The sequence below is a fragment of the Lepisma saccharinum genome, chromosome 13 (genome assembly GCF_977018435.1).
Source record: "Lepisma saccharinum chromosome 13, izLepSacc3.1, whole genome shotgun sequence".
Taxonomy (NCBI): domain Eukaryota; kingdom Metazoa; phylum Arthropoda; class Insecta; order Zygentoma; family Lepismatidae; genus Lepisma; species Lepisma saccharinum.
In genome coordinates, this window is record NC_139241.1 from 39,983,502 (window position 1) to 40,006,507 (window position 23,006).

Below are 23,006 nucleotides of genomic sequence, written 5' to 3' on the forward strand. Positions count from 1 at the left end.
CAGCAGAAACTTTCTTCTCTGTCAATTGTGGAAATCGAGTATTAAATGTTCATGTAGTTGGCAACATGTAATTCGTGGGAGGTAAGGCGGGTTTTTTAAACCGCCAAATATTTTGCGCGCACTATTGAGTCCATTGCTTCGGTGAGAGGGCAGTCGTGCCGTGTGTGTGATAGGTGAAGTTGCAAACATGAGACAAAATAATAAACGGAACTTCAAGGTAATGAAGCCTATTTCAGTGCGATTCAAAGAAGATGGTGTTATTTACAAATGTACTGCAGCGAGAGTTAAGATGAAGAATAAGAAGTTGTCTGTTGGTGAAGTGCATGATGTTCGCTGGATCGACGGACAGTTCTATAAAGCTACAATTTTGGAGATAGGTAAGTGTCTTGTTCTTTTCACTGTTTTTATATTAATTCTTTAATTTTTAGCAATAATAACACATAACACGAGCATATCTGGGTTAATATAATTATAATTTTCAGTGGGTCAGAACTTATGACTATTTGCAGTTGCGCCTTATAACTATTTACAGAAAAAAAACTTGTTTGGAATCAAGTTGTCATCCTTGAATAGCATTTGTTCGACTGGGCCTAGGTTATTTTATTAATCAAGTTGACATATGACTGTCGTTTTATTGCAGAGGCTATGGAAATAGCGAGTGGTGTTGCACCCAGAGAAGGAATTTCGTTTAGTTCCCTGACAATTGGGGTCGAAACGTGACCAGGATGAGAATAATACAAAATTGTGTATGCGGGAGGCAAGGGGGGTGGGGGGGGGGCAACTACTGGTCAAAGTTAAAGGTTATGCTGATTATATTCATACTTTTAAAGCGTTAAAAATCCTAGGCATAGATTTACCTCTGTTAGGTTAAATTATAACCCGTGAAGAAATATGGCTGATAAGGCAGGTACAAACTGCAGTTTGTTAACGTAAAGGCTGAGGGAGTTCATGTGATTTTGGCTGATTAAAATAAAAGAAGGGAAATGTTTGAAACGTTTTAATAGTATTGTAAAAAGTAGCCCTTTTCAAAATTACATTACGAATTTTCTTAAGCACGCTTACAAACTCGGCACATAGAGTGCGAAAGGTTGTCACAAATTATTAAAAATATTTGCTTTCAATTTAGAATCTCGACGTTGAAACCCTGTTGACAGGTATATTGGAATATTTTCTTCCACTAGATAGAAAGGCAATTCTATTTTTTGGATACGTAATTTTAAGGAATTGGGTCCATATTGGAGTTTCTCATTGGGAAAATTGATTAACGAACGTTTAACCGAATACATGGGTAGAAGAGTATCATGTTTTCCAGTAGACGTTGCTCTTCCTTTGTGAAACAGAGTTTAGAAAAATAAAGCTGTTTTGTGATGAAATGCAAGTGCTTGTAACCCTGAAGGGACCAATCTCAAGCTGTCATAATTTTCTCGGTTATGTCTCACGTTTATAAACAACAGCTGACTGCTTGGGTATTGCTTTCATTTTTGACCTTGACAAAGACGCAACAGAAAACTCTCGATATTCCTGTCTGCGTTCTAATGCTACGCTATCCACCGAAGAATACTTCTCTAACATTTTTTTTTTTTTTAATGTTAACCGGTCATTTTTGTTTCACATGTCAAGAAATGCTCTTTTCACCTTTCATCTGCCTTGCTTGCAGTATTGTACAGTCACTAGCAAATATAAGAACAGGCGGATTGTCAAGCACTATTGTCGTTCTTTTTTCTTCTTTATAGCATGCTTTTTAACGAATGGGATTGTGCTGTTGCTGCAGCAGATATTGCATTCTGTCTATTGTTTTTTTTTTTAACTTCAAATTGCGACAAATTGCTAATGAACATGATGGTTGATAATATGGGTAGTACATCCTTTGTCACAAAAGTTCCAGGACTGAGCTCGTAAAAAATAATTGATTCAACTTACGGACTAATGGTCCTAGGTCTTGTCAAATCTTGTCGGCTATCTATGCACAGCCGCTCCCGTTTCTGGAGGTCAAGGAAGCAAGCAGAGAAAGCTTCATCTGGAATGCTTCTCAGCACATCTGTCACAGCCGTTTGGATTGCTGCAATATCTTCATCTTGACGCTTCCATTTGAGCGGCGTTTTCACACTGGGAACGGGCCTCCCCGATGACGCAGTGGTAGCGTCGTCACCTTTCAATCAAAGGATCCCGGGTTCGATACCTGGTGGAGGTACATAGTGGTTCGGATTCCACTTTAAACTATAGGTCCAGTCCCGATTAGCTTAATGTGTATAAAGAGGGCTTAAAACGCCAACTTAATCAATCAATCACACGGCCAAACAAAAGAAATCACACGGCGACAGTACGGGTTAATATGGGTGATGTGGTAGAGGAGGAATACGATGATTGGCCAGATATTCCTGGACTGATAAAGCAGTATGGGCCCTGCATTGTTGCGCAATAAGAACCACTGCCCTGATGTGCACAAATCAGGCCGGATTGCTGGACGCAAAACGTTTCAGGACGTCAATATAAACGTCTTGGTTTATCTTTTGTCCTTCATGCAGATATTCATGATGCACCAAACCTTTAACATCAAAAAATGCGATAGCTTCTGTAGCTTTCTGATAATCCCACCTTCCTCCCAAACAAGTTTAACACCGTAATGGTATTTCCAAGGTTTTTTTCCATAACAAATTTCAAAACTTTCCAAAAAAGAAAATAAGATCAATAAATAGCCACTAGTTATATTTATTACTATCATCCAGAAATATGGACAATTAATTCTACATCTGAAAAGCACGCATTTGTTCATCATATTCTCTTCTTTTGACAAAATTTGCAGAATTGTTGTTCAAGGAGTTTCTATCTGAATGTTTTTCTTTCATGTACGAAGTTCTAGAAATTTGATACAAATGAATCAATACAAATTCGGAACAAGTGAATCCATAGAGGTCGTTCTGGGCCCATTTCCAATTGGATAGATTGGAAAAATTAGACGAGATCTAAAAAGAATATAACATTAAAATGTGTTTGGATACCTGATTTAATTAACGTTTTTCAGTTATACCGTTAGGTTAACCGCGATAGTGGACGTGCGTATGATAGCCAGGGAAGAGGCAAGGTTATGTGTAGTACGTTAGTGTAATTACATACAGAGAATAAAATATAACTTGGAAAATCAGAGTTTACATCCTTGTAGTTCAGTTGTAGGAGAGTTGAAGAGGGTTGAGCAAGTGACTCAACAACGGCTGCATTTGTAGCGGCCACAGCTTTTATACTTTTCGTGAATCGCAAATTGAAAGAACGACATCAATAACTACAAGCCCTCTAAGTTACATATTCGCCTACACATCGGACAGCAAGAGTTTCGTGAATTGTTCTGCAAGTCCAATTCTAATTTTGCCAGTATCGATCAGCTTTAGTGCAGAAACTGAAGCAATTAAGAGCCAAGAAAACGACGGATCATCCGTTATTTAGTGCTACATTTAATTCAATAAATCTATTTGGAATGAGTCCTTCCAATGTCTCTAGGTTTACGTCTTGTTTACAGAAGAAATTAAAAAGAATATGAAACAGAAGTATCACACCTACGTATTTTGTTAATAGGGCTTAGTTTGTTTGTTGGAAGTACAACGGTTCAGAAAAAAAAAACAGAGGAGGATATGAAGAACAGATGCGTGTTCCACAGACGTTGAACCTATTTATATGAATGGTGAAGTTAGTACCCTCCAAATCAAAACACGTTCATGAGCTGTTGTTCAGAATCACCACAAAGCTTTAGCTTTATGTTTGAGCATGATGTAAATTGTGTAACTGAGAAAAGTGAGAGGCTTCCGTGACGTCATAATTGATAATATCTCAAGGATGTCAGCTGCTTTTGAGAAACGAAAAACTAGACCTGTTAAAAATTAACTTCGTTCTGGGACATGGGGCTGTTCGCTGCTACGGTATGGGATTAATTCCTTAAGTACCTCTAGTACAAATACTGCAATTTTGAACATTGACGATACAGTTTGAATAAAATATGCCATATAATATTTTATACTAGAAGTATGTAGTTTCTACAAATTTTGTTAGAATATTCGGAGGTTAACGTTTTTCGTATTTTGTTCTGAACCATATTTATATAATCTTATCATCACTAACTTGTTTAGAAATGTGTATTCCACTCCCTTTACGAAACCGTATTTAATTGTACGATGTTTCACTCATTTTGAACAATTTTCTCAAAACGTTTTCAGAGAGACATATCATTCCAACAGACAAAGTAACAGTAATAGGTTTAGTAGGGTGGGTGGAAAATGTTAGACAAAATAACGCGAGGATATTTCATCGGCTGCTTCTTTACATTTCTTTCTTAGGTACTCTTGTACCCCCCCCCCCCTTCCCAGTTCTTCACACTGATTCTGAATGATTTACGGAGCATTTTTCATGTTTCCGAGAACTCTTCTTTTTCTAACATCCTTTATCTTTATACTTAATTACGTAGTTGAGCATACTTACCATCGTCCTCTGTGGCCTTTGTAGGGAGGCTATAATAGAGGCGATGTGATCACACCAGATTCCAGATTCCCCGCAGGTACCCATTAATGAGAAACTGGATGATTGATTGATTGAGTTGGTGTTTTAAGTCCACTTTGTGCACAGTAAGGCTAATCGGGACTGGACCTACAGTTTAAAGTGGGATCCGAACCACTATGTGCCTCGACCGGGAATCGAACCCGAGACCCCTTGGAGAAACTGGATGAGTCCCAGAGCCACTCGTGCTGGGAGTTAGCTAGAAAATTCGCATCTGAAATCACCCATGCTGGGAATAAATCCCGGCTTTCCTACGTGGCAGCCAGACACCCTTCCGACTGAGCCACCGAGTCGAATTTGCAAGAAAGAACAGAAGTTAATAATAAAGCAAGCACTGCAAAAATAATAGTATTTTCGGTCATTTACAATATATTGCCATTCAGACCTCCATACAAATACGTTAAACTGTGATTTTACTTGTACAGGAGCATAAAATCAACAACGACGCCAGGGAAAAGTGACAAGAGAAGCAGCAGGCGCAAAGACGGAGGGGGGTTACGCTTGAAATTGCATTTTATATACTTCTAAATATCACTTGTATTAAGGTTAAAAATTCACTTTGGAAATATGAAAACCCCAAAGAAAATTGGGTTTTCTACTGAGGGGCTCCACCCACAGCTTTTTTCCAGGCGCCGTCACTGCATAAAGCAAATTTTACACTTTAAAGCAGTGCTTTATTTTGAGTACTAATCAGTGAAGCTGAGGAGAAGTTTCCCACTGCGTATTCTTCCGCCTGCCTGTCTGCCAGTCCGTGTCAACTAGCCGTATCTCAGAAATTACCAGAGCTCCAAATACGAAACTTGATAGGTTGATAAACCTAAGAAATACCAGCAAAAAGCATCATAGATCATCTCGATCCGAGCACCGTCTTTCCGTGAGGGACAATCGAAGTCACGTTACGTGCCGATATCTCAGAAACTGTTAATGCTACGTAATAAAATGTAATAGATCATCTCGATATAAGTTATCTGAATCGACATATCCGTCTGTCTGTGGTAGCAAATAAATCGAAAGTCAACAATCTATATATTTTTAACATTACGATATCACCGGAATTATTAGAGCTAGAAATTTGAAACTTGGTAAAAACTGAAACATCTTGGAAATACGCACCTGATGTAGTATATACGTTCTCGATTGGGCTATCCATTTGATTTTTGTAGTCAACAGTCGAAACCGATTGATAAATATATGGTAGTCAGAAAAATTATTGGAAATGAAAATAGAATTTGATGCACTGGCAGACCTACTCAATACTACTCTGAAGTGACATAAATAATATGAAGGTCCACGTATATAAGGGGGAAGGGGAGGGTCAAACAATTGAAACTCAACAATCAATATATATTTGACCGTTGAGATCCTGGAATTACTGAAACATGTAATACGTGCAATTTTGTGTTCTGAAGGCCATGTTGAACAGTCACTTCTTTCGTGAAAATGTTCTCTATTGATCCGCCCATTATCCGTTCTATTTAACAATCAAACTAACCGATATCTCTTTATTAGAGATACAAATAGAGTAGTCTGACTGTTTATAAGTTTAACCGTGGATATAACATGTTCTGATTAGTACCCATTAAGCACATCACGGTAAGATTGTGAATGCTGCTCCAACTTGATTTAAGTATTTAACAAAGTTCTCTTCGGAAAGGAAATCTGATAAAATTGGGGAATATAACCCTCCCGGTATCCCTCTCTGGTTACGCTTGTTTTCTATTTTACATAATATATAATGTTATACAATATCGCATAGAAATATTAATTACGAAGAGAAAGACGTAGTCATTTCTCAAGAAATGTTGATTTCATTAGTTTCTAAGGTGAACAAATTGTTAATATTTTTACAGGACCATCTCTGGATGACGGTGAAGAAGAAGACTCTGCCAGCAGACAGCATGCTCAAGTGACATTGGAAAGTACTGTGAAGCAAACATCTAAGAAGAGAAAATTCGAAAACATACAAATGTCACAGACAGTGAACAATTCTCCTGTAGAAGAGAGAACTGAAATATCTAGTACTGAACATGTAGTAAATGGAATTGAAAATTCTTACCAACAAAGGCAATCTTGTAAAGCAACTGCGTGTGATGAGGTGAAACGTCCGAATTATCAACCGGATTTGACAGAGATAAGCAAAGCAAAACATTTAGATAATAACCACAGAGTGGAAAATGCAATTATTTCATGTTCAAGGGAAACTGAGTGGCGTGAATGTCAAACAGACGTATATACATCCAATGCAAACAACGTACCATCTGTGAATGAAGATAAAGAAGAAGAATGGATCAACAGAAATGCTCAAGAGGCATTACAAACGTCTAAGAAGAGAAAATTGGAAGATATGCAATTGCCACATGTGGAGACAGTGAACAATTCTCCTTTACAAGATAAAACTGAAATATCTAGTACTGAACATGAAAATTCCTACCAACAAAGGCAATCTTGTAAAGCAACTGCGTGTGATGGGGTAAAACGTCCGAATTATCAACCGGATTTGACAGAGAAAAGCAAAGTAACACATTTAGCTAATAACCACAGAGTGGAAAATGCAATTATTTTATGTTCAAGGGAAACTGAGTGGTGTGAATGGCAAGAAAATATAAAGGTATCAAATTCTAACAGTATACCTATTGCAAATAATCAGTTTGAAATGGAAGACTACTCAAAGTGTTCTGATAGAAACAAAGAATATGCAAAGAAAAATATAATTGGAAACATTTCATCAAGAATAGAGAAGGATAAAACAAGGATGGTAGAAAGAATGCAACAAAATCGCAAAACAAGTAAAATTCAACAAATAAATAGATCTTTGAGACAAAAACATTTATCGTCGTCCGTGGGAAAATTTAAGAAGAGCAGTACTAATAAACACAACGGAAAAAAGGTAGAAGTGTGTACAACAATCAAGCAAAGGTCAGGCAAATCAGAGAGACTTAATTTTAATGATCAGAAATCTACATGCAGAGAGACAGCTCCATCCTTTCCAAAATTATCGGAATTTAGAAAAACAGCTATATATAAGAAAGGAAACATGGTGGTGGATGTGCTTTCTGTGGAAAATACAACAACAAACGAAGCTGGGTCATCCCTTCATGATGACTTACAATTGCAAGGAAGAGAACATGTTCAATCAACCAATCGTGTCTTGGAAAGTAACGAGGTCGAGGAAGATTCTTCAATAGACTTAACTCCTTCAGAATCTGAATATCTTCCAGACACAGATAATTCTGATACTGAAATTGAAAATTGTCTTGAATCAACTAAGAAAAATAAAGCCTTGGCGTCAGTTAATTCTGATAAGGAGAGTAAAAAGTGTAGTTATAGCGATACTTGTAATAGATCAAAGAGGATTAATGAAGAAGACACTTTGTCTTCCAGTAGTGACACGTTGGAAGTAGATATTACGAGAAAGAATGGAACTAAAAGAATATTTAATAAGAGACAACATTGTTTTTACTGTGGAGATACAATGATAAAACTTTCACGGCACCTACACAGAAAGCACATAGATGAATTAGACGTCAAGGCAGCTTTTGCATTTCCTAAGAACTCAAAGGAACGAAAGGAAGCCTTAACATTACTTAGGAACCGTGGAAATTATACTCACAATGTTGAAGTTGTGAAAAATAAGAAAGGAAAACTCATTGTTAATAGAAGGCCATATATCCAATTAGCAACACCAGAATATTTGCCATGCGAATATTGCTTCACATTGCTTGTAAAATCTAATATCTGGAGACACAAGAAAATTTGTAAATTTGCTCCGAAAAATGGACCACCTTCCAAGTATCGCCACCAAGCACGCGCTTCGCTACTGATGCCCATTTCATCAGTAGCCACTGAAGGTCTGAAGGAGAATGTTCTTGGTAGGATGGTTCAGGACAGAGTATCTCTAGTGGTTCGAAATGATGAATTGATTCTCAAATTAGGAAGCCGACTGCACAATATCCATGGTCACCTAAAACATATGCACAGTACCATCAGTAGCAAAATGAGAGAACTCGGAAGGTTTTTGATAGAAATTAGAAAACTTGACAATACAATAATCACACTACGAGACTGTATTTCACCTGCAAAATTTAAAAGTGTGATTCAAGCTGTACGTATTCTTTGTGGTTTCCAGGGAGAATCTAATACATATAAAGCTCCCTCCTTAGCACTGAAAATTGGCAATTCCCTATCTGAGACGGCAAAGATAATGAAGGCCGACGCTATAATAACTCATGATATACAAATGAAGGAGAATGCAGATGATTTCCTTCATTTGATGACATCTGAATGGAATGTTGAAATTTCAAGGAATGCCTTGAAAACTTTGGAGGAAAAGAAATGGAATACGGATGTTTTGCTGCCACTAAGAGACGATCTGCTAAAACTACAGTCGTATCTTAAGAAGGCCAAACAGGACCTCACACAGAAGATGAAAGACAATCCCGATGAATATACATGGACTTCGCTCTGTCAGGTTGTGTTAACGTACCTCATATTATTCAATCGGAGAAGAGTTGGTGAAGTTCAAAGACTGTTAACAGAAACTTACACTAAGCACAGGGTAAATAATAAATTTAATGAAGATGTATTCAACAGCTTAACTGATCTGGAAAAGAAATTGTGTCAGTCTTTAATAAGAATAGAAATACGTGGGAAGAGAGGCCGAGGCGTTCCTTTATTTCTAACACCTGGCATTGACGAATGCATGCAAATATTAATCCATACTAGAACAGTTGGAAACATCCGTGAAAGTAATCCGTATTTCTTTGCCATTCCTTCAACCCAAGATAGTTGTGTGAGGGCACACGATTGCCTAAGAAAGTTTTCTCAGGAATGTGGAGCAAAGAACCCAGCTGCATTAAGATCTACACGTTTAAGGAAACATATTGCAACCATGTCCCAATTGCTTAATCTGAAGGACTGTGAACTGGACCAAATCGCGAGACATATGGGACACGATATTCAGATCCACAGAGAATATTACAGATTGCCAGAGTCAACTGTGCAGCTCGCCAGTGTCAGCAAATTACTCCTTACATTGGATCAGAGAGGAGGACTAGAAGAGTGCAGGGGCAAATCACTGAGCGAGCTTGATGTTCAACTCCCAGGTATGAATACCACATTTATAATATATTTCACTTATGTTATATTTGTAGCATGGACTAAGTTTCCACTCGCAATATACTCACAATTCCATATTATTTTACTATCATCGTACCTTCAACAACATAAAACTTATGCATGCCTTTAAGTTCTAGATGCTAATTTTGGTTATTTTACTACACTTTGCAGCCACTTGGGGTAATCGCGATGATAAAGGAATGAAATAGATGACGGGACAAACACACACTCATGTATTGACCAGGATTTGAATCTGGAACCCCTTACGTCATAGCGCGATATGTACACCATTTCGCCACGGGCGCGGAACATGTTAGATGATGTCACATTCATTGATTACATTGATTCAGTCAGGTTTGGCAACGATAAAAAGAACGAATGACTATAGCCACTATTCTTAAAAAGAACTATTTCTATTCTTACGTTACACGAATGTAATTCCAAGAACACATGTTTGAAAACCTGAGTGTTGATCATACGTATTCCTTTCCTTTGTTACAATCAATAGGTAACACTTTGAGAGCCTTGCCCAACTCACCGACTGCTGTTCATACTTCCACTTGCTCTCAGCAGAGGTGGGAGTCACGTGTGGTCAGTACGACGAACCCCCCAGCCTGTGCAGGCTTCCGTGATCGGATTAGGCTACTCATCCATAGTTCGCCTGTTTGACACCGGTCTCATTCTGTTAATGACTCTGTTTCACAATATTAATTGAAAGTTATTGTTATTTTCAGACTTCGAGGGGGGAGGTTATCATCTTTGTAGCATAATTTACTTAAAATGAAAATCGAGACCAACTTTTATTTATAATATATACATACAAAATATCAAGTAATTATACGTTGAATGCAGGGATATCAAATATGTAAATGATTTTCGTTTTTACAAATAATCGTTACTTTATACAATGATCAGAGTACCATTTCTCAAAATTCTTATTCTGTATCAGACATATATATACATGCACATGCACACACTCCCATAATTTTGGTTTGCAAGTCATTGGTAAAAATTTAGATTATTTTTAGGCAATATATCTAATAATTTCAAATTCATCTTTTCCTTTGAATCTTCTAAATCACGCGACAGTGTTCCATTTTCGGATGATTAGGAAACCTCGATTCATGTACTCTTCAATGAATATTTCCTTTCATATAGTGTAGAAAGATTTACAATTTTCCAAATTACCACATAAATTTATAAACCCATGGAATGGGTATATTTAGGGCTGGTTTTTTTGTATTATTTTTTCAAGAATTTCGTGAAAAATATATGAAATATCGTGTTTATAGTTAAAAATATGGCAGTAATTTCGTGAAAATTTCGTGGTAATTTTTAATGCCATGCACTTATACATAATGTTACTAAATCAATGAATTATTAATTTATACAAGGCTTAATGTTTGCAACATTTATGGGAAAATAAGCTTAAAAATAGTAAATAATAAATTTCACCTTCTGAAAATCAGCCTTACTCAGTTATATTTATATTTTAGAAAAAGTGGAATGTACAAAACAATCTGTCTCTCATTTACTTTCATTCATAAAACAACATAAAAAATAATAAACTTTCAGGTTACTGTGCCTTTCCAAATGATTTCTCATTCCTTTGCAGCCAACATCTTCAAATCGAATATATTTCTTAAAAAGAAATTTGTAAAAAATGCCATTTTTTCGTTTTTATCGTAAAAATGAAAATGTTCGCAGAAACGGTAAATTTTCGCTAAAATTCGCGACAAAATTACAGCCGTGAATCAGTCACATTTGTTATAAATCGTGCATATACTACTTGCTGCGTCTCTCCGTTACATTTCGGGTTTATCGCTAATAACAAAAAAAAAAAAAAAACCCTGGGCGTATTGTTATTTTTGGAGCAGGAATACATGTGTTGAAATTTCAATGAAATTATGTTTATAATTTATAGTCATTCATTACGCTGACGTTGATTTTATATCATACACGTCCCGTCCTATGGTATCTTAAATTCAATTTTCAGTTAGAAAATTGTTACCTTTCTTACATGTACACAATTAATAAAAATCACTTTTCATTTGACAGATATGGTCAGCAATGAAAGATTTGAGGAACTACAAGGCAATATTTGCAATAGCGTTGAAGAACGTTTATCTGAAACAAGTGAGGAACATACAGATATGCATACATTTGCCGAAAGTCATCCTGAAATAGAAAACATTTTTAAAAAGAAGAGAAAGCCATCTAAAAAGAAGTGGTGGTCAAGAGAGGAAGTAGAAGTAGTGTCGAACTTTTTCAAGAGGCATTTAGTTAGGGAAATAATTCCCAAGAAGGATGAGTGTGAGAGGTGTATTCAAGAAAGTAATGGGATCCTAAAAGATAGAGAATGGAAGGGTGTCAAGTATTTTATTTATTCCAGAATAACTCAGAACAAGAAATTTAAACTCAAACAATTCTCAAGTAAATCTGAATTTGAAAGAAACTAGAAAGTATTTTCATGTTTTATTAAAAGAATCAGTTAACAATGAATCTCTCATGTGATTGATGCATTTTATACACAAGTTTAAGGAATAAATTGAGAGTAAATATAATGTTTATATTGTCCGACGCATAGTCAGAAAGAGAATAACATAATGCTCAATTGCACAGTTTTCTAAAATTATAGAAAGAAAAATTATTTTAAAATAGCAAATAATTAATGGTTGTTTTTGTAGAGTGTGAACAACTACTTCTGATCTTTGTTAGAATTGTGATAAGAAAAAAAATATTTGCAGTCACCAAATTTTTATTTCGTTAATTTTAATATTTATTGTCACAAATATCACGTGCTTGAATGCAAACGTTCATACATGGTTGCAGTTGCAATTGTAGAAAATTGCTAAATATTGACAAGCAACACCAACTGCAGTGAATGGAGGAGTTAAGAACTCTTGCAGAAGAAATAAAAACTATTAGAGTTTCTCTCTCACATGAAGCTAGTGTTCTTTTTGCATTAAATTGAGAACTTTCTATACGCACAAGCGATATTTCTATAGGAGTGTAATATTAAATTATTAAAACAAATGTTTAAATTCTTTTTTATGTCCATAGTTCATTAATCTTCAATCCAACATGAAACTGTAAATTAATATCATATGGCAGAGAATTTTGTGTAAACACATAGAAGAATATCTTGTGTTGCTATGATAAATAAGTGTGCATTTTGGTACAATAAGATTCACCATTCTGCGCCATAAAAAGTAAAAAATACTCCTCATTGTAGCTTTTGTTAGGAATAATTTATTCCTAATTTGTTTGCAATTAGTTATTTCTATAATGTGTGTAAAAAAACTTGCTTTGAGTAAAGCGTTTCTAAAGCAAATATTCATAGCTACATGTATTCATATAACTTAGTATTTTTTAAATGTTAATTCATCAGATATTTATAAATATAATAAAAGCCTGCCTATTAATAATGTTTTCCCTTTCAAATTTGAGATGTAAGGTACGTAATGTTAAGTAATTCACTAGAAGTGAAGAGGGAATTACAATATTACTATATCCTATTAGTCAACCAATGCAATAGAGCGCTCTATAGTCCGATATTAATAGTTAAACGCAGCATGGGGTTCTACGCGAATGTCACAGTCACAGATTTTCTTTAATTTTAACTTATGTTTTGGGACAATAAGTATTTACCTTCAAAATGTGAGTCTTGATGTTGTGAAATAAGAATAATCACGAACTGCTACAACATCTAAAAACCTCGTGGTAATAATTAGTTTTCAATTGCTTAGTTTATGTAAGTGTGTTTACAAAATGTCTTACTCCAAATACAGAATTTATTGGGGCAAATATTCATTCATCCGTTCACATAATTTTGTAACTTTTTATATTGTGTTCGCAAGGTGATTTTTTAAAAATATAAACGTGTATGTTACTTACAAGTGTCATAGTCTACCTACATCTGATCTTGTCATACAATGTTTACATAATATCTCTACTTTGAATGATGATAGAAGTTACTAGAAATTGATACGTGTGTATCGGAAGTGTCGATTTTAGAAAATATACAGGGTGGCTCAAAAAGTCATTTAACACTCCCGGTACAAGGCCACTGTAGCGCGCAACTTGGAAATGGTGATGACCAATCGTTATCAGGCCAAGGGGGAACCACATTGACGCTACCCACGTGGTCGGCGGCCATTTTGATGTCTTCCATCTTGAATTCAACTTCAGAATTTTAAATGGGAAGGGGGTGATATGATATATCAAAGCAGGCTAGAATTTCACGAGAAATGCAATGGTGAAGGTTTTTTCGATGTATCTTTAACCAGTAAAAAGTTATGACTGAATTCTTGTACCAATTTACTCCTTTTCGAGGTGTTAGAAAAATGCCTTAAAATTTGTTTATAATGCATCAAGATCAAAGTGATGTCTAGGGAGAAAAGTTCACATGCCATTGCACAAGATTTTAATCGGATACATCCACATAGAGCTGCGTATTATGAATGGTTGTCGCGAACAATTTACAGTGTGACGCTTCCATTAAATGAAAAGTCCTTCACAGTGACAAGGCTAATGTTTATGATCATAAGGAAGTTCATAAACTGAATATTCGACCCTTGTCATCTGATAACTAACGTTGGACAGAAACTGCTTCACAACGTTCCCATAGTGTTCTGGTGTTCCTCGCTATTGAAAAAAAACCCTGTAAAAAGTACCTTCTTCCATAAGCAAGGATGAAAAAACCTGTTTATTTAACAATTCCAAGTAGCCCTAAGCACTTAAGGTTCCGTTGATAGAAAATTGACTAACCAGTCGTGTTCCACACAGCACGGCACACCATTAACTTACCAGCACTAACCATTCAGCTTTGATCTGTCGAAAATGGGTTATCAGATAAAAAAGCATCGAATATTCTGTTTATGAACTTCCTTATGAACATAAACATTAGCCTTGTCACTGTGAAGGACTTTTCATTTAATGGAAGCGTCACACTGTAATTCTTCGCGACAACCATTCATAATGCACAGCTCATCATGGATGTATCCGATTAAAATCTTGTGCAGTGGCATGCGAACTTCTCTCCCTAGACGTCTCTTTGATCTCGATGCATTACCGATGAGCTAAACAAATTTTAAGGCATTTTTCTAACACCTCGAAAAGGAGTAAATTGGTACCAAAATTCAGTCATAACTTTTTACTTGTTAAAGATCCATAAAAAAAAAACCTCCACCATTGCATTTCTCGTGAAATTCTAGCCTGATTTGATATATCATATCACCCCCTTCCCATTTAAAATTCTGAAGTTGAATTCAAGATGTCGAACATCAAGATGGCCGCCGACCATGCGGGTGGTGTCAATGTGGTACCCTCTTGGCTTGATAACGATTGGTCATCACCATTTTCATGTTGCGCGCTGCAGTGGCTTTGTACCGAGGGTGTTAAGTGACTTTTTGAGACACCCTGTATATGATTCGTAGTGATATTGAAAAGATGTAATATTACATAAAGAAACTAGCAATATTGTATAATTTGTTGAAAGGTACAATTTCAAAATGAAAGGTAGACATTATTCTGTATTTGCTCTATGTATATGCCATATATGTAACATTCAATCACTTAAATAAGTGTTTATTGTGCATTCTGATATTAATAGTTTAACAATGTTCTACATAATATGTAAATTAACTTCAGAGCTAGCATTAAAAAAATCCTATGGAATATACACGGAATTAAATTCCTTAAGGAAATTATGGGTTTTATTGCACAATGGATATCACTATACCTTGCTTTAACAATTTGTGAAACCTTTGAAGTAGAGTAGTGCTGGAAGAGGGTTTCTCTCGAGCGCCAAATAGTTCGTACGGACGACGCTGGATAGCGTACGGAATTGAGATCAGCTTCGCTCGAGCTAATAACTCTAAAAACGAGTGATATAACCATATATTTGTAGTAGTGGACCCTTAAATATGCATCGTAAGGTGAGAGACGCATTGAAATTGAAACGTAAGTAAACATTGTAATTATCTCCTTGATAAAATGTATATGGTATTTGAAAATGAAACATATGGTTATGGGCTGAAACTGAAAGCACAGTTATTTTACATACATGTGTCTACGTTTATTGTCAGATTAAAATGTTATTCCATTGTAAACACTCGAGCGTGGGAGCCTCGAACAAGTACGAGCGAGAGAAAGTAGTTCCCACAGTACTCTACACTCGACCCTGCAGTATGGCTGTGGGATTTGTTGAACTTAAAGATGTCCAAAATACCAACCAACATGACGTATTATTGCATTTTAGTTTGGACATAGAAACTATGTAAGATAGAAAAATCGCAATGCCTACCTAATAGAAGTATGTAGCAGCATACAGCGTAAAGGATGTCGATATCCATTTGTGTATTAGTATCAAACAATCCATGGGCAACCATTGAAATCTCATTAATTTTTGATATCTTTGATAATTTTTTATCTCACATTTGAAGACACAGATTGAGCGAGACATAAAATATGTTATAATACCATATCATGTAATACAACTTTCAGTACACAAAATGTTATATTTGAATGTCCAACAGTTTCCGATCAAATAGAAGGAATTTATTGTTTGGATAATTGACTAACGGAAGGAACCAAAAGAGAACATTTTGACGAGAGAAATTTATGTTCAACGCGTCCTCTCGCACACCAAATTACACGTTTTGGGACTTTATTGAATTCCAATACACAAAAGATTAAACATCTTTCGTTTTGTCGATTCTAATAGAGAAGAGGACACATAGAATGAAGTCCCTACAGACCTACTTCTCGATAACACCAATGCTACCTTCTATTCACAAAATTAATCAGGTGAAATTCATGATATTGATATGTTGTTTTTTAAGTCCACTTTATGCACAGTAAGGCTAATCGGGACTGGACGTACAGTTTAAAGTGGGATCCGAACCACTTGTGCCTCCACCGGGTATCGAACCCGGGACCCCTTGATTACAAGGCGACGACGATACCACTGCACCATGGGGAGGCCCTGTGAAATTCATGAGAATGTTAGAAAGTTGCCGCATTGATTGATTGATTGATTTGCTTTATTTTACTTCGCTTTTTGTGCCACTGTTAGCTCATTTGCAAAGATGGGAATGAGTGATGATATGATGAAATGGATGAATGGACACTCACAAACATTCATGTCCAGGCCCGGAATTCGAAACCCGCGACCCATGGCGTCGTAGCGCGATGTGCTAACCACTCCGCCACTGGGGTCGGCTAATTGAATAAAAGTAATGGCATCTGTATGATAGTATAATAGCTGCGGTTGCTAAGCTAGCGTCTCATTACTATGCGAGAGACTCGGTCCGATCTCCGGCGGGGAAACCGGGATTTTATCCACCTGTTCAAGCGGCTCCGGCACACACCCAGCGTCGTATAAAGTGGGTATCTGTAGGAAACTCTGTGGAGTAAAGGCGGATAGGGGTGTGGTGCTGATCACATCAGCCCCACCTTCGGCCATGATCAAGAAAGTGTGGGGTCCTAACTCCACACCCTGTATACGCCTTCATGGCGTTGTGCAAAGCACAGGGGAACACTTTATATTTTGTGTTAGTAATAAAACGAAGGTTGGGGGGATGTTTTAAGACAGGGGGTAAAGAGTGGAATTTTATACAGGGGGGAAAAAGAGTGGAATTTTATGAAGGTTTTTAAATGAGTTTCGGAGTGTGCGAATTAACGGGGGTGGTGAGGATGCCGGGGATTTCTCCGCCGCAATAAATTTTATACCCTGCAAAAGAAAGTTGTTATTATCCATGCCAGGGTGTTTTTTATCCTTCTAAATGAAAATGGAATTGAAAGAATATATGTAGTATTCCTTGTCCAATATATAACGTTATATAGCCCCAATCCCACTGACTCACTGACATAAATGTTCTCCATGAAGGAAGCCCCGGAGGCAAAAAATGCCCGATTACGACCACCCATGAAATCGTCCCAAAAGGCCGAGAAAATTAAGAAATCGCTCAATCGGCCCTTCCTTAAGGGTGAAAATGCCCTTTTTTCACGTCCTTAGCAACCGTTGCCACGGGCATTTTTTGCAGCACACATTGTTTCCTTCAATTCTTAATTGTCGAGATACATTATATTTCTCACAGATCTACAACACACAGATGAATCAACTCCTGGCTTTGAAAAAGTGGCTCAAACAAGGTTGGCGTCTACACAAGAAGAAGTTTCAGCCCAGACACAATTACGTATGCATTGTTATACTCAATGCGAGAATATCTACATCGCGCTTGTTTTAACTAAATGTTTAGGAGTATAATAACACAATACTTTATAGTTTGCCGTGCCTGATGTTGTCCAAGGAAACGGTCGTTGTTAGAGAACTTAAAAGAAAGTTTATTTTTACTCCAAAAACTACTGTAAGGGAATTATGCTAGACTTTTCAAATTTCAAAATACGAGCGTCAGAATTTATTACAGATGCAAGGTAGGAATTTGAGGGGAATGAAGGAAAACAATTATTATCCAATTACCTTTAAAAATGTGAAAATGACAAAAGACGTAAATATTGCATTTTCAATTTAGTGTCGCTAATGAATTCGTTTATGCAAAACATCCAACTAATTATCTTGAAACGGCTATTACTTACTCATTTTATTATTAAGAAATTAAACAATACAATTTTGAATATTTGTACCTTATTAGAGCCCATACACACATAAAGTTACTTTCTAAACTTTTCAAATTAGCGAACATATACACTTGTTCCCTTCATCCAATACAACATGCAGACATTTTGCCCCATCTACTAGCATAATAAGATTACGCCCACAACGTGGCCGAAGGTCACGCATGTGAGCGTACAAGACGTGGCCAAAGGCCACGTCGAAAGTACTCTAGTCTTAGCTATATAACAGACACGATTGAAAAATCATTTGTCCATTAATGGTCCAGTCATAAGATTTTTCTGGCCAAAAGTATGTAGCTTTGTGGATTAAGGAAGGACACCATTCTGAAACTGACAACCTCACCGTGCCGAGACAACAGAAGGCTGTTTTCCACTCAAGTTTTCATGGCATAGTCCTGATATTTTACACGTATTAAAGTGTTCACAAGAAACTTGTAGGTAGGTAAGACTGGCATTAAGTATGAACTTGGCATTATAAATTTGGTCACGTTTTCGGTGTTACTAATTCGATAGCTTTCTTCGTGTATGAGTTTGGGTTTACTTAGAATCAGGAGCGCTGCCAGGATCCACTGCAGCACCCTTGTTCAAAACCCATGATGAAAACCCATGATGAACCATTGCCTCCCCGATGGCGCAGTGGTAGCGTCCTCTCCTTGTAATCGATACCCGGTGGAGGCACAAGTGGTTCGGATCCCACTTTAAACTGTAGGTCCAGTCCCAATTAGCCTTACTGTGCATAAAGTGGACTTAAAACAACAAATCAACCAACCAACCATGATGAACCGAACTCTTATTGTTACGAATACGAACCCATATATTACATTATTACTTGTTAAACCATGTCATATTCAGCGTAGAACACTTTCGAAGTGAGACATACAACAGGTAAGCAAGCCATTAATCCTAATGTGACATTAAAGCCACATTTACTTTAGTGTTGGCAGCGGTCTCTACAAAGATCAGCAACTGTTGTGCTTCTTTCGTCATTATTGTTTTAAGAATTGTTTCCACTTATGTCAATTCAGCTTCTGGCCCTTGTGTGTTTTTCATAATTAATTAACTACTACAGCTTATCATTATTTTGAAATTCGAACAAAGTGAGGTAGTTATATTTTTTGTTTCGCTTACTTACCATGCGAGAGACCCGGGTTCGATCCCCGGGGAGGGAGAAACGTGATTTTTTTCCACCTGTTCAAACCGCTAATGCGCCCACCCAGCGTCGTACAAAGTGGGTACCTGGAGGAAACTCTGGAGGGTAAAGGCGGCCAGGGGTGTGATGCTGATCAGTATCACATCACCCCCACCTTCGACCGTGACCAAGAAAGTGTGGGACTCTAACCCCACACCCCCTATACGCCTTCGTGGCGTGGTGCATAGCACAGGGTTGCACTTTACATTTTTTGTTCCTTTTTTTATATCTTGAAGAATGTCGTGAGAAATGAATATTGTGCAATTTCATACCCTAAAACAATTTTCCCTCCCGTATAGAAAATGTCAAAATTCAAGGTATCACAGTTCATTTTTCGTGAAAGTGAAGCATGGTAAGTTCGGAGTACTATATCTTTTGGAAAGCAACAACAACCTGAACTTCTATTTTGATATAGTACATACATTCAAGCGTTTTGATGGGGCATTGTTGCTTTCCATTGTTATGTGGCAACAAAGAGAGTCCAAAATACAGTTTTTGACTGATTTCGGCCCTTAATATCTTGGTTAAGCAACACTACCCAAAATTTTGTTTACTAGACATAGAAGCTTACTATTAGAACAAGATTCCTGAAATAGTAAATTACTTCGATATTGACGCTGTTAGCAGATATAACCCTTTAAATACAAAAGATTTGCAAAATCGGAAACTTTAGAATTAGAGTTATCTCAAAACAGCAAAAGGGAAGGAGAAAACTCGGTATAACATCTTGTAGCTGAATGTATGTACTAACACATGAGAATGAAAAGTCAATATGGTCTTCTCCCATTTTTGAGAAAATGTTTTTCAAAATGTTAAGAAATAAATGTCAATGTAAATTATCACACTTCCTCCCATATCGGAAAGAGGAACTGCCCTTTCTCCTCTCCCTCTTTGTTCCAAATGGAACAGTTCGTGTCTGGGACAGTTTTTCTTTCTTTGATGGGTAGCGTAGTATTAATGCCACCTCTTTCTAATCAACGGGTCCCGGATTTGATGCAAGGTGGAGGTACAAGTTGTTCGGATTCCACTTTAAAGTGCAAGTCACCAGTCTCGATAAGCCTTTATGTGCATAAAGAGGGTTTAAAAACTAAACTCTACCTAACTCTACATACAGTGGCGTACCAAGAACTCTGAAATGGGGGAGGGGGACATGTGCATTTTTTAATAGTCAGCCATCATTTTGCCACCTTTTCCTGCCTTTGACATTCTTTTTACTGGGCAAAAGGGGGCTATGATATCCTCCACCAACCATTTTTGGCACGCCACTGTATATATATATTTTTTGGAATTTATGCGATAAGAGTATGTTTGTAAAAGATTCTGTATTATTGTACCAAACAAAAGAGAACTTTCTTGTAAAAGTCTGTACTTGTAACACTATACTGTGTGCGAGATTCCCAAAATAAACCAATTTCAATTCACGGAAGGCCTTGAAGCGGACCTTCGTGGCGGAGTGGTTACCACAATACGTTACGACACCAGGGGTCCCGGGCAAGAATTACGCTCTGGTCCTTGTGATGATTTATCATTGTGAGTGTATCTTCATCAATTTCATAAAATCATCACTCATACTCATTCTCGAGATTAGCCAAAAGTGGAAAAACGTTGTAAAATAGCCTATTATCAAGCAATCAATCTCAAATAGGCCTAGGAAAAACAGGGTTAGGATATTTCTATCATCTTATTGTTACTGCAAATAATGGTCATGGCCATTTTTGCAAAGAAATGTTAAACATCTGACACATATTTATATTTTCGAGTGCTTTACCTTGCAAGTATGATGGCGTACTCCAGATGTGCTTGGCTTTCTTTGGATTCTGGTGTGGACAAGCCATCAAAAAGTGATCCGTTCTCCCGTCTGACAGAATTCGATCTTGCAATCGTGTTATTTTTATTCACCATTCAACTATTGACTCACTGTGACTCTTAAATACCAGAGAACGCAGATTAACCCGGGATCCCTCGATTACAACGGGATGCACGCACTTTACACTTTAGAAATGCCAGAAAGTTAGTTAATATCTTCTAATTACTTTCACTTTCAAAACTTAAAGTTCAACTCATCTCGACTTCTGTGGTATAAAAGGCAGAGGCATTTGTGTCAAGAAGTGTAACTCAAATGGTAATGTGGGTCCGAGGGACGCCAAGACAATTTAGACTCACTGTAGCTCATTAAATTTCACTCGGGTCTGTCAGAACCCATGTTAACTTTTAAAGTCTAAGAAAACGGACTCATTTTTTGAAATAATCCGTTGTAATTACACGAGTTAAGCTTAACGCCTAATGAGAAGCTTGTAAACGGCAGCAGAACGCAACAGACGCGTTTCCGGCGTGTCAGTGGGCGTGAGTCTTTAAGATAACCTGCAGACTTCTGGTACGGAAATTCCCGCTTCGGTTCCGCGTGTTTCCCTGTAGTGGGCGTTCCACCATTTGATTTCAATAGAAGCAGACAACAGAAGATCTGTTTCCGCGTCTCAGTGGACGTTAACTATATGTTTCTCCGTGACTTTCCACCGTCACTTGAGACAAACGCTTCTCATTTTCTTATCACTTTCTCCATCACTCTCTTAGTTTGCCGCCACGGTTAACCACCTGGTACACATTATCAATTTAAGTTGAATGCATTGAGCAAGGAAGAAGCAAACTGCTACATGTGAAACTTGTTTGAATTGTGTTACATCATAATTTAGCATCGACATTCACTTGTTCGAGAAGTTGTTTAATGTAAAATTGTAAGTTGAGACATCTTGGAAATAGGGTCATTAAGTTGGCTATTAAATAGTTGTTGTTATGAATCCTCATGATAATATTTAATTCGGCTTCCTCGATGGCGCAGTGGTAGGGTCGTTGTCTTGTAATCAAGGGGTCCCTGGTTCGATACCCGGTGGAGGCACACACAGTGGTGCGGGTCACACTTTTCAGCTGTAGGTTCAATTCCGATTAGCCTTATTGTGCATAAAGTGGACTTAAAACACCAAATCAACCATAATAATTAATTCATGAAGTATTTACACGTGTGCATAATTGAACCTCTACGTACACACAACAAGTGATTCTGGTTGCCATCAACTTCATTGCTAGTTGATACTTCACACCTACACATCAGCTAAGTTAGAGTAAGGATATCCTTTTCCCTGACGTAATCAGTCCCAAACACTCCTATCAAAAAGAGAGCGCTTACATCATAGGTGACAGGTCAGCAGTTCACGTTTCGCTGCACACACTCACGCGACCCTGAATCTGTCGACCTTGACTTTATTTGTCGACATTAACTGATCAGCAACGAAAGATCGCGAATGCAGCTCACCTGTCGCCACTTTCATTCCAATGGGTTTCTTTCTGAGTTCGATCCACGTACAATTTTTTCAGGTGTTTTGAATTCAGATATTTAATACCAGTAATGCATCCAACGAGTTCCTTTTTTCCAATCACAATTACATTGTCAATAATGAAATATGTAATCATCCCCGCAGCTAGATATTCTGGCACCTTACCCACGGTTACCCTCCCCCGAGCGCCGGCA

At 37.2% G+C, this 23,006-nt stretch overlaps 1 protein-coding gene across 1 annotated transcript; it reads left to right on the top strand.

The window, feature by feature from the left end:
- The first annotated feature begins 289 nt into the window (after nt 1-289).
- On the top strand, nt 290-12,113 carry LOC145996756 (uncharacterized). Its single transcript, XM_083133285.1, has 3 exons — nt 290-377; nt 6,363-9,641; nt 11,713-12,113. The coding sequence occupies exons 1-3, from the start codon at nt 290-292 to the stop codon at nt 12,111-12,113; spliced, it is 3,768 nt and encodes a 1,255-aa protein (XP_082989411.1).
- The last annotated feature ends 10,893 nt before the right edge of the window (nt 12,114-23,006 follow it).